Source organism: Nerophis ophidion, linkage group LG11, assembly GCF_033978795.1.
Source record: "Nerophis ophidion isolate RoL-2023_Sa linkage group LG11, RoL_Noph_v1.0, whole genome shotgun sequence".
NCBI classification, from domain to species: Eukaryota; Metazoa; Chordata; class Actinopteri; order Syngnathiformes; family Syngnathidae; genus Nerophis; species Nerophis ophidion.
The window spans coordinates 53922919-53935744 of NC_084621.1; the positions used below are offsets into that span (position 1 = coordinate 53922919).

At 37.6% G+C, this 12826-nt stretch overlaps 1 protein-coding gene across 1 annotated transcript in view; it reads right to left on the reverse strand.

The window, feature by feature from the left end:
• Nucleotides 1-8910: 8910 nt before the first annotated feature.
• LOC133562243 (exostosin-1a-like) overlaps nucleotides 8911-12826 on the reverse strand; it is a 40230-nt gene continuing 36314 nt past the window's right edge. Inside the window, exons 9-11 of the mRNA XM_061916248.1 lie at nucleotides 11837-11997; nucleotides 11590-11761; nucleotides 8911-11477 (exon numbers count right to left, since the gene is read on the reverse strand). Of these exons, the coding sequence (XP_061772232.1) occupies nucleotides 11292-11477; nucleotides 11590-11761; nucleotides 11837-11997 (519 nt within the window). The 3' untranslated portion in view covers nucleotides 8911-11291. The remainder of the gene's footprint in view (nucleotides 11478-11589; nucleotides 11762-11836; nucleotides 11998-12826) is intronic.

Here is a 12826-nt window from a genome sequence, read left to right on the forward strand (position 1 = left end):
AGACGAGACTTACAACACTCCACTGTGGAAGCGGTTTGAACATGGAGGGGCAGAGTGTTCCAGAGCTTATAGGGCCGACCACAGAGAAAGCCCTGTCTCCCCTGGTCTTAAGTCTGGTCTTGGGCACCACGTGCTGGAACTGGTTCTCGGATCTCAGAGCGCGCGCAAGAATGTAAATTTGGATGAGGTCCGAGATATATTGAGGTGCCAGTCCATGTAAAGATTTAAAAACAAACAGCGATGTTTTAAAATCAATTCTAAAATGAACTGGGAGCCAGCGCAAACTCCCAAGAATTGGGGTTATATGCTGGCGTTTCTTGGCCCCTGTTAAAAGTTGTGCTGCCGCGTTCTGGACTAACTGCAACCAGGAGAGAGCTTTTTGGCTAATGCCAGCATAAAGTGCATTGCAGTAGTCCAGGCGACTTGAAATAAAAGCATGCACGACTTGTTCAAAAAGGTTAAAAGATAAAAACGGTTTAACCTTTACTAAAAGACAAAGGTGATAAAAACACGATTTTAAAACGATTTTTAAATCCCAAAATGGATGCATGGATGATACAGCAGAGGATTGGGAGAATGTCATGTGGTCAGATGAAACCAAAATAGAACTTTTTGGTATAAACTCAACTCGTCGTGTTTGGAGGAAGAAGAATACTGAGTTGCATCCCAAGAACACCATACCTACTGTGAAGCATGGGGGTGGAAAAATCATGCTTTGGGGGCTGTTTTTATGCTAAGGGGACAGGGCGATTGATCCGTGTTAAGGAAAGAATGAATGGGGCCATGTATCGTGAGATTTTGAGCCAAAACCTCCTTCCATGAGTGAGAGCTTTGAATGGATGACCAAATACTTATTTTCCACCATAATTTACAAATAAATTCTTTAACATTCCTACAATGTGAATTCCTGGATTTTTTTTTCCAAATTCTGTCTCTCACAGTTGAAGTGTACCTATGATGAAAATTACAGACAACTGTCATCATTTTAAGTGGGAGAACTTGCACAATCGGTGGCTGACTAAATACTTTTTTTCCCCACTGTAGGTGTGCCAAGCTTATGGCATCATATTAAGAAAGACTTGAGGCTATAATTACTACCAAGGGTGGAGCAACACAGTTTTGATTAAAAGCTGGGAATACATGTGATATTTTCAAAATGTTAATACATTTGCAAAATGAAAATAAATAAATAAATAAATACATACAAATAATTATATATATATATATATATATATATATATATATATATTTATATATATATATATACATATATATATATATATACATATATATATATATATATATATATATATATATATATATATATATATATATATATATATATATAAATATATATATATGGAATAAGGCAGAATCCACTCAGCCTCGGGGCCATGGGTTTGCCTTTTAATTATTTTAAGTTTTTGTATAGTATATATGTCAAAATGTGACGGCAGTGATTTATTACTTGCGAGGGAAGTGATTCATCTAATGACAGATGTTTATTATGAACCCGACTGTAGTCATAGGTGAGAGAGCATGACGTGCCTTTGACTTTTGGATTATTTCGAATCTTTGTATTTTATCTCTATGTCATTAATTACTACCTGTGGGAGGTGCGATCAAATAATATCAATGACAAATCTCAGTAGCGAACTCGGCTGTCATCGTAGGAAGCAAAGGTGATGTGGGTTTGACCTTTGGATTGTTTTGAAACTTTGTATTTTATATCTATTAAAATATGTCGGTTGTCATTCATTCACTCGCGAGGGGAGGGACATATTTATACGACGAACAATGTTTTTGCGGGTGAGTAAGTATTCTGTGGTTTTGACTTTTGAATTATTTTGAGTCTTTCTATTAGTTTTCATTTAAAATGTGGCAGCGGACATTAATTACTTGGCAGATGTGCAATCCCATTAATCAAATGGTGCAGATGGTAGAGCATCCCTCAAATTCCAGGTTTGATCACCCTATAGTCAGGACTGTTGTGTGCTTGGGCAAGACACTTCATCGTTGCTCCTGATGGGTCGTGGTTGAGCTCTGTGTGCGTGAATGGGTGAATATAATGTATAATGTAACGTGCTTTGAGTATCATTCCAGATATTGCAAAGCGCAATATAAATACAGACCATTTACTTGCTGGTGAGTAAGTGTTCTGTGGTTATGACTTTGTATTGAATTGTTATTAACATGTGGGAGCTGTCATTAATTACTTGCTAGAGAGAAGAGAGAATTAGAGAGAGAGAAGAGAATTATATTTATATAATATAATATATATATATATAATATATATATATATATATATATATATATAATATATATATATATATATATATATATATATATATATATATATATTTATATAGAGAGAGAGAAGAGAATTATATTTATATAGCGCTTTTTCTCTAGTGACTCAAAGCGCTTTACATAGTGAAACCCAATATTTTTACATTTTTACCAGTGTGGGTGGCACTGGGAGCAGGTGGGTAAAGTGTCTTGCCCAAGGACACAACGGCAGTGACTAGGATGGCGGAAGCAGGGATCGAACCTGCAACTCCCAAGTTGCTGACACGGCTGCTCTACCAACCGAGCTATACCACCCCGAGGAGCAAGCGCTCTAATCAAAAGACACCATGAATACCATTAAAGGATTTACGTGGACCCCAACTTAAACAAGTTGAAAAAAGTATTCGGGTGTTACCATTTAATGGTCAATTGTACGGAATATGTACTGTAGTGTGCAATCTACTAATAAAAGTTTCAATCAATCAATGAAATACGTCCAAATTACAAACATGTACACAAAGTACGGGTTTGACTGTTCATGACCGCTGCTCATTAACTAAAGTTGTGCATTTCATATTCCTTTCTGCACAGCTATCTGTTGAAAAATAAATTAATCAATATTTGCCAATCATTATTTGCAGGTTAATTATAGTGACTTTTTAATCCTTTACATGGCAAATTTCCATTATGACACACAAACACAGTATCAGTGCCATGTCTAGAGGCAGTGAGTGAGACGTGATTTACTCCTCACTTTATTTACGGTACTAACATATCTAAACATACAGTATGACAAAGCAAGTAGGTTTTGCATAATAAAAAATAATGGGGATTATCAATCCAAAGATCTTTTTTTTTTTTTTTTAAACATTGCTCCACGTTTTCTGTTTATGTGCCTATCACTCTTTACTATACCATCTGAAAGCTAAATGATGAGAACCAGGCGCCAATGCACGCAGCAAATTCCATTTCACAAGCAGTATATTCAATATAATATGCCGGGAAAAGAGACTCTCAGTCAAATTGCAATAAATGGGAGACAGGAAAGCGGATTTGTTTCATAGGCTACGGCATCTGCTGTTGTAGGAAGGCTGCCAGCTGGGCATGTTTATGATTTATCAGCAGCAGGAGGCCGTGTCATCGCACAGGGATTTCTGCAACATTAGCTGAAGCACCATCTACTCTGGCATCAAAGTAATCCTATACTGTCACAGCGTGCTTTTACATTGGATTTGTTGCACATAATACTTGCATACAGTTGAGGGAGGAACAAGGTCAAATATAACACATTAATAAAATCACATTATATGAAAACCCAAGATATTTGCATTTACAGTATATACAACACTCTACCTAATTCAGCCTCCTGAGGACGATGACACAGTTCCAGTCTTTTTGCCATCTGTTAAACAAGATCATTTCATCCCAGAAGGCAATTTCTGCACGCTGATATGAAGAATGACACGTCACCTCCATCCACAGGGGCTCCACACTGCACAAGATGATGCACAAGGCATGTTTCAATTATAACATAATGTGTCGCTTTGTGAAACAACTTGACTAGATTGAGCACACTCCCAGGACTCAAAAGGTAGCAGGAGATCTTCATTAAATCAAAATGCAGATTGATGGATGTACGTAATTAGTTTGATCTCATGAAATGAATTGTTTGTGACTCATCTGAAAGCGTTCAATCATGTTTCCACAGGGAGTCCCTGCCAAAAAAAAAGAAAAAAAAAAAGATGTACAAATGAGATTTGGCACTCGTCAAATTCCCCCCTCAAGAAAACTGAAATAGAAAAAGGAAGAAGAAGGAAGGCTGAGTATCTCAGATTGTTTCCATTATGTGTGAAAATGTAGGTTTGGTATATAATGTCGGCATATAATATAATTTGGTCTATAATATCGGCTGATAAATGCTTTAACATGTAATATCGGAAATTATCGGTATCGGTTTCAAAAAGTTAAAAATTTAGGACTTTTTAAAATGCCACTGTACGGAGTGGTAGACGGACGTAGGGAGAAGTACAGAGTAGTTGTGTCTCCCAGTCATACTTGCCAACCCTCCCGTTTTTCCCGGGAGACTCCCAAATTTCAGTGCCCCTCCCGAAAATCTCCCGCGGCAACCATTCTCCCGAATCTCTACCAATTTCCACCAAGACAAAAATATTGGGGGCGTGCCTTAAAAAGCACTACCTTTGCGTGCCGGCCCAATCACACAATTTCTACGGCTTTTCTCACACACACAAGTGAATGCAAAGCATACTTGGTCAACAGCCTGTTACAAATATGCGCCCCACTGTGAACCTACGCCAAACAAGAATGACAAAACACATTTCTCGAGAACATCCAGAGGTGGGTAGAGTAGCCAGAAATTGTACTCAAGTAAGAGTACTGTTACTTTAGAGATGTATTACTCACGTAAAAGTAAAGAGTAGTCACCCAAATATTTACTTGAGTAAAAGTAAAAAGTATGTTGTGAAAAAAACTACTCAAGTACTGAGTAACTGATAAGTAACCTGTTCGTTTAATGATGACGGCAACAAGTAATGCACAAAAACATAAAAATAGCAATGAACAAATTCAGAGCCAGGAATATCTTTTAAGCAACTAAAACAATAATATATATTAAATAATATATATTTGGTTTTACACTGTATTGAAAAAAAGTTGGAAAATTAATGTTACCTTTGCAACCTCATTATACTATTGGCTAAGTTTTATATTCATAAATGTAAGTTTCTCAATACCCGACCTGTTTTTTGTGCCTTTAAAAAGATTTAGAACTCTATAATAAAACACTCTACCTCTAACAACCAAAAAGCTGTGAAAACGATGATGCTGTGTTTCAAATTTAAGTTATTTACTGAGATTGAGTGAGCCTATGGCTTTGCACTTTGTTTATTTTATATATATATATATATATATATATATATATATATATATATATATATATATATATATATATATATATATTTTTTTTTTTTTGCATTCTATTTTAGTTACTTTGAATTTACAACCCCCTGGTGCTGTTTTGTATGTTTTTTTTGTACTGTATTGTACTTTGATTATTATTTTCAACTGTTTGTAAATGTTGAAATTTATATATAGAGGTTTATAAAAAAAAATTAAAAGTGTGCAGTTAATCATATGACCGACTGGCTCTGTTTGATTGGTGAAACGGAGTCAAACGTCACCAGTTACTGCATTTGATTGGTGAAACGGAGTCAAACGTCACCAGTGACTGCAGTTGATTGGTGAAACGTAGGCATGTTATAGATCCTACTTTGAAGGTCTGTCTGACAACCAAAACAAAGCGTGCATTAACAGATCGATAAAAATCAGTAGCGAGTAGCGAGCTGAATGTAGATAAATGGAGCGGAGTAAAAGTAGCCTTTCTTCTCTATAAATATACTCAAGTAAAAGTATGTTGAATTAAAACTACTCTAAGAAGTACAATTTATCCCAAAAGTTACTCAAGTAGATGTAACGAAGGAAATGTAGCGCGTTACAACCCACCTCTGAGAACATCCGCACCGTAACACAACAGAACAAATACCCAGAACCCCTTGCAGGACTAACTCTTCCGGGACGCTACAATATACACCCCCTGCTACCCCCCCACCTCAACATCCTCATGCTCTCTCAGGGAGAGCATGTCCCAAATTCCAAGCTGCTGTTTTGAGGCATGTTAAAAAAATATAATGGACTTTGTGACTTCAATAATAAATATTCAACTAGTGTGCCGTGAGATACGGTCAGGTGTGCCGTGGGAGATTATGTAATTTCACCTGTTTGGGTTAAGAATATTTTTTTGCAAACCAGTAATTATAGTCTGCAAATAATGTGCCGTTGTTGAGTGTCGGTGCCGTCTAGAGCTCGGCAACGTAACCATGTAATACTCTTCCACATCAGTAGGTGGCAGCCAGTAGCTAATTAAGAACCCCGTTTCCATATTAGTTGGGAAATTGTGTTAAATGTAAATATAAATGGAATACAATGATTTGCAAATCATTTTCAACCCATATTCAGTTGAATATGCTACAAAGACAACATATGTTTATCAAACTGATAAACATTTTTTTTTGCAAATAATCATTAACTTTAGAATTTGATGCCAGCAACATGTGACAAAGAAGTTGGGAAAGGTGGCAATTAATACTGATAAAGTCGAGGAATGCTCATCAAACACTTATTTGGAACATCCCACAGGTGTACAGGCTATTTGGGAACAGGTGGGTGCCATGATTGGGTATAAAAGCAGCTTCCATGAAATGCTAAGTAATTCACAAACAAGGATGGGGTGAGGGTCACCAATTTGTAAACAAATTATCAAATAGTTTTAGAACAACATTTCTCAACAAGCTATTGCAAGGAATTTAGGGATTTTACCATCTACGGTCCGTAAAATCATCAAAAAGTTCAGAGAATCTGGAGATATCACTGCACGAAAGCAATGATATTTTGGGTTTTTGATCCCTCAGGCGGTACTGCATCAAAAACCAACATCAGTGTGTAAAGGATATCACCACATGGGCTCAGGAACACTTCATTAAACCACTGTCAGTAACTACAGTTGGTCGCTACATCTGTAAGTGCAAGTTAAAACTCTACTATGCAAAGCCAAACCCATTTATCAACAATATCCTGAAACGCTGACATCTTGTCTGGTCCCGAGCTCATCTAAATTGGACTGATGCAAAGTGGAAAAGTGTTCTGTGGTCTGACGAGTCTACATTTCAAATTATATTTGGAAACAGAGGACGTGGTGTCCTGTAGAACAAAGAGGAAAATAACCATTCGGATTGTAATAGGCGCAAAGTTCAAAAGCCAGCATCTGTGATGGTATGGGGGTGTTTTAGTGCCCAAGGCAATGGTAACTTACACATCTGTGAAGGCACCATTAATGCTGAATGGTCCATACAGGATTTGGAGCAACATATGTTGTCATCCAAGCAACGTTATCATGGACGCCCCTGCTTATTTCAACAAGACAAGTGTTACAACAGCGTGGCTTTGTAAAAAAAAAAGAGTGCAGGTACTTTCCTGGCCCGCCTGCATTACAGACCTGTCTCCCATCGAAAATGTGTGGCCTATTATGAAGCGTAAAATACGACAGCGGAGACCCCGGACTGTTGAACGACTGAAGCTCTACATAAAACAAGAATGGGAAATAATTCCACTTTCAAAGCTTCAACAATTAGTTTCCTCAGTTCCCAAACGTGTATTGAGTGTTGTTAAAAGAAAAGGTGATGCAACACAGTGGTGAACATGCCCTTTCCCAACTACTTTGGCACGTGTTGCAGCCATGAAATTATAAGGTAATTATTTGCAAAAAAAAAATTTGGTTTGAACATCAAATATCTTGTCTTTGTAGAGCATTCAATTGAATGTGGGTTGAAAATAATTTGCAAATCATTGTATTCCTTTTAAATTTACATCTAACACAATTTCCCAACTCATATGGAAATGGGGTTTGTACTTTATAGATGTCAGGAACACGTCATGTGAGACAAAGATGGTTTGTCTTGATCACAATATGCAGACCACAGCCAGAAGCATCGTGCAGGTGAAACGGTATCTAATGCTTAAACCAAAAATAAACAAAAGGTGAGTGCCCCTAAGAAAAGGGGAAGGCTATTCAGAACGAAACTAAAACTGAACTGGCTACAATTTAAACAAAAACAGAATGCTGGACGACAGCAAAGACTTACAGCGTGTGGAGCAGACGGCGTCCACAAAGTACATCGGAACATGACATGACAATCAACAATGTACCCACAAAGATGAATAGCAACAACTTAGTTTTGATTGTTAAAACAATTGAGATGAGGAGAATAGCGTAAAAGGAAGACATGAAACTGCTCTACGAAAATACAAAAAAAAAGAGAAAAAGCCACCAAAATAGGAGCGCAAGACAAGAACTAAAACTATACGCACAGGAAAACAGCAAAAAACTCAAAATAAGTCACGCTGTGATGTAACAGGTTGTGACAGTACACCTACTTTGACACAATTGCTATAGTGATGCATGGTTGGGTATGGTTTGAATTAATATCCACCAATTGCGAGAAATACTTTTATTGTCAATACCGGCTACTGAGTTTCTTTTTCCTTTGTTTTCTGCTGGTGGTGTGCCTTGGGATTTCTTCAATGAAAACAATATGCCTTGGCTCAGAAAAGGTTGAAAAAGACTGGTATAAAATAATACCGATAATGAAGGGTCCATTTTAGTATTCTGGAAAAAAATATTTAGTGGACTATCCCTGGTCTGTGGTGTTGTATTTATACTGTATATTTTTGTAGGCGAGGGCTTTGCATGTGCATTTTCAAGAAACTAGATGCATGCAGTTATTTATGCAGCATGTCTCCACCAATCTCCCTGCTGACAGATTTATTTAAAGACATCAGTTACATAGCATGGGATGAGGTCCACATATACACAAGGATGAAAACTAAATACACATTAATGTAGCTGAGAAATGTGTTGCAATAAAGCGGGTAAGAAAAGGGGGAATACATGGAATTTAAACATTTAATTTTCTGTTCTGAAACCTGGATAGTTATTCAGGTCCAAAAGAGGTAATAAAACAACACTTTTAAAGAACTCACAGCCACGTGTCATTTATTAAAACATTTTATTTTAGAAAATTATTGTACAAAAATGTGATTTCTTCCACTGTCATTCCATTTCAGTCTTTACACTTGCAGCATTTAAGAAAGTGAAAATAGCAGGCAGAGATTACAGGGGGGAAAAAAAGAAGAAAAAGACCATTAGGTTGAATAACGTACAGCAGGGGTGCCCAAACGTTTTTCCTCCAAGGGCCAAAGTAAAAAAGTGTTAAAGGTCCGCGGTCCAGACAGAGATTTTAAGCGTACAGCTGCACAATTATAGTCTAATTTCATACCGCCATTATTAAGGTAGTGGAGCTCATAATGTTCGATAGATGGCAACTGGTTAGCCTTGCAGACATACCCTCAATGATTGTGTGAGCTTAAAAAGAGTATGAATATGTATTGAATTCAGGGGAGCCACCCTTTGGCGGGCCAAAAGATATGACTCAGAATTTGGCCCGCGGGTTACACTTTGGGCACCCCTGGTGTAATGTGTACACAAAATTAGGTGGCCTGTATTTCCTAACTCACAATACAATATATATGTAATCAAACAGGATGTTGGAAATGTTCATAGAAACAATAGGAATGTCGGCATTCCAGTGGTGAACAACAATGGCAATTAAGAGAGCCAGTACGATAGTGACAAGCGGCAAAACAAAAAGATACTTGGTTCTGACACAAGGCTTTATTTAGGGAAGAATGTATTTCTTTCTGAAGGCACCTGAATATATAATAAGCCTCTGAAACAACACAAAGAAATCCATCCGTCCATCCATTTTCTACTGCTTGTCCCTTTTGGGGTCGTGGGGGGTGCTGGAGCCTATCTCAGCTGCAGGCGGAAGGCAGGGTAAACCCTGGACAAGTCACCACCTCATCGCAGACAAAGAAATAAAAGGAGAAAATGTAACTCGGAATATTGCACCTATTTTCAAATATCTTGAGAGCATTGGGGTTTAGAAATACCAGGACAGAAAAAAAGCCTTTCTTTCTAGAACAGAACACTCCTTACAGAAACACTTGAAAGAATTCATACACATGAGAATACATGGCATTCCCCATACAGTATCAACCATTTCAAAAAAAGGTAACTATTGGCACATCTTGGGGTAAAGAGTAGAGGATTGAAGTTTAAAGACATTCTACAGAATAATGAAATGTTTTCGTTTTTAAATAATTCATATAACACTTTCTGATATGAAACCACAGTTTGAGTCAAATGACAGCTTGTTGTCCTCAAAATAACAGGAGGTTTATGAGAAAAAACTCATCAGAATCATTAAGGCTACTGGTTTATGGACGACTACTGCAAAAAATTTGGAAGATACGCTTTTTAGACTTTTTTTTTTAGGGCTGCCAATTAGAATTGTATAAACATGCTGTCGTATTATTGAGCAATTATTCTAAATGTTACTAATTAGTGGTGTGAATGTCATAAAAATAAAAAAGGGTGAGTACCATTGGACCTGATTGTCAGTGGACAAAAAAAGTGAAATATGCTCAACAGTATTGCATAAATGACACTGTTTGCAGTGTTTATTTCACATGCAGTCCACAGTGGTTTAATCTTCTATACTCAAACCAGCAAATATTTAGTCACATAGAGCCAGTAAATAGAAAAACAGAGGCTAAATCCCAAAAAATTGAGTCAGTCAGTGTGTAAGTTGCCCCAACATGTATAGAATACTAACAATTTAGTTTGTTAAACATTAAATCCAAACCTTTTTTCATGAGAGAAATGTGAACGTTGCCTCAAGTGTGAGCTACACCATTTTATCGGTCAAATTATGAAAACTGAAAAGCAGCAAGAAACTAATTTTCAAACATGTCTTTCTATCTGGCGCTACAAATAAAAATGATATACTTGAGGCACAGTGAACAATAAGAACCTGACTCCGGTGAAGGGCTTGTAGTTGTTCTCTTCAAAATAGAGGCAGCAGTACTTTATAAGAAAAACGACTAGAACTGTAAAAAGACATCCAAAATACTGGTATCCTCTTAAATCTAAGTAATATGGTAAATGTAACTTTTATAATTAGCACAAACCTTCATGAAAGTGTGCATAGTGTACGGAGACGAATGGTTTGTTATGGTTTGGGACAAGGAAAACATTTTCTACGATCCATTGCAAGACTTTGGCAATTCCAGTTCAAAGTCCCCAGTGTGATGTACCAAGAATAAAGATGAAGCTGTACGCTCTGCTACTGCCCAATTCATGACAGATAAGGGTAGAAAAAAAAGATAGCGTAAAGAGGACACTAAACTTTTCTTTCTTGCTTACTTCAATCAACACGTTATTCTCTATTGATCCATTTGTGCAATAAAGAAATAACACACCCCCTTACTCTTTCCCACATGTGTCCAGAGAGCAGGGGGGCTCTGGAGGGTTATAGCCTTTCAATGTCCCTGTACTTTTTCCTCAGTATGGACACCTGATCTTTAAAGAGGACTGGGTCCAGCCTCATCTGAGAATGAACCAGTGGCATTGTGCCAAACCAGTTGGCAAACTTGTTCATGCAGGTCTGACGCTGAGCAAAATGGTCAGGGTCAGCCCAGCGAGAGGCCCGGGAGCTCTGAGGGGGAGTAGAGGAGATTGACAAAGATGAAGTTGGTGCAGAGAAAATGCATTTAGAAATGATCATTCTAGTTCAAATAGAAAGACTGAAAATGTAGAGCATTGCTCACCTGGGCCATCATAGTCTCCTTGTATTGTTTCTTCTGGGTAACCTTGATGGGGGGCAACTTCGAGACAGAAGAGACAAGGAAATTCATCAAAATGTCCTCACAGTTAGACATCTGGTCCACCATGGTCTTCAGACTGGTGGGAAGGTATGTAGTGTACAGGTAGTGGTAGTATCTGAGGACAAAGACAGTGTTAGAATAAGTAAAGGAGCATGTATATGCAGTAAAAAAAAAGGGCGGGACTAAGTACTTGTGGTAGATGGCAGCACCAGTCAGCACCATGGAGTAGTCATTGGTCCATTTGGAAGTGTAACCCCAACGCTCCTTGTGGCTATCCCAGAAGTGGCTGCGGGCTGGGTAACCTACAATACGATCTGGGAAGCTCCGCCACACTGTAAAGGCAAACTCCACCTAGATAGACATGTAGGAATAAAAACTGGATCAGAAAGACATGAGGGAGATAATAATGTTTAGTATAGATCGACGGGAACAAAAATGTAGTTCTTTAAAATCACAGCGGGGCCTTGGTTTTAGTTATTTATTCTTTTTAAAGGGTCAGATGAAAACAAAAACGTATGAACACTTGGGTGGGGTGATATGGCCAAAATTTTATATCGCAATATATATTGCAGCCTCCTGCGGTAACGATACATGTTACAATATATTATTTGTATATAAATGAGGCTCTTAATTTGGCTGCGGATATGCGCGGTAACATATTGCGTAATTTTCTGTTGTATTATTTTCTCAAAACTATGATGAATCTACTTGTTAATTTACTGGTATTAACTGGTTACTTTCTGTTCTAGCATGTTGTTTTACAGCCGTACTTCAAAAAAGCAGAAACTTGTGACGTGTTATTGATCAAAACTGATGACATAGAGATGAATAACTTTCCTGTTGGACCAGCTATCAGGCATGTTTTCAACACAGTTGTTGTTGTTTCCATCACTTTGCAACAAAATCGCCACACTGGCTCCTTTGTTCTCACAAGCGACTGCTGAGACTATGTCGCTGTCATAAGCTAGCAGTCCCGTCCAGTTCCCAAGGTATTGATTTTAGATGACTGAGAAGAGGATTCACTCACTATTGAATGAAAGCGATGCACAGAGTGAACACTCTTGTACCTTGTTCTGAAGCAAGAGACAAAGAAAGCAAACACACACTAACATTTATCGATGCCGGCAAAATTATGGAGTTCATTTTAAATTTCTGTTCGATTGATTGCCCTATTAATTGT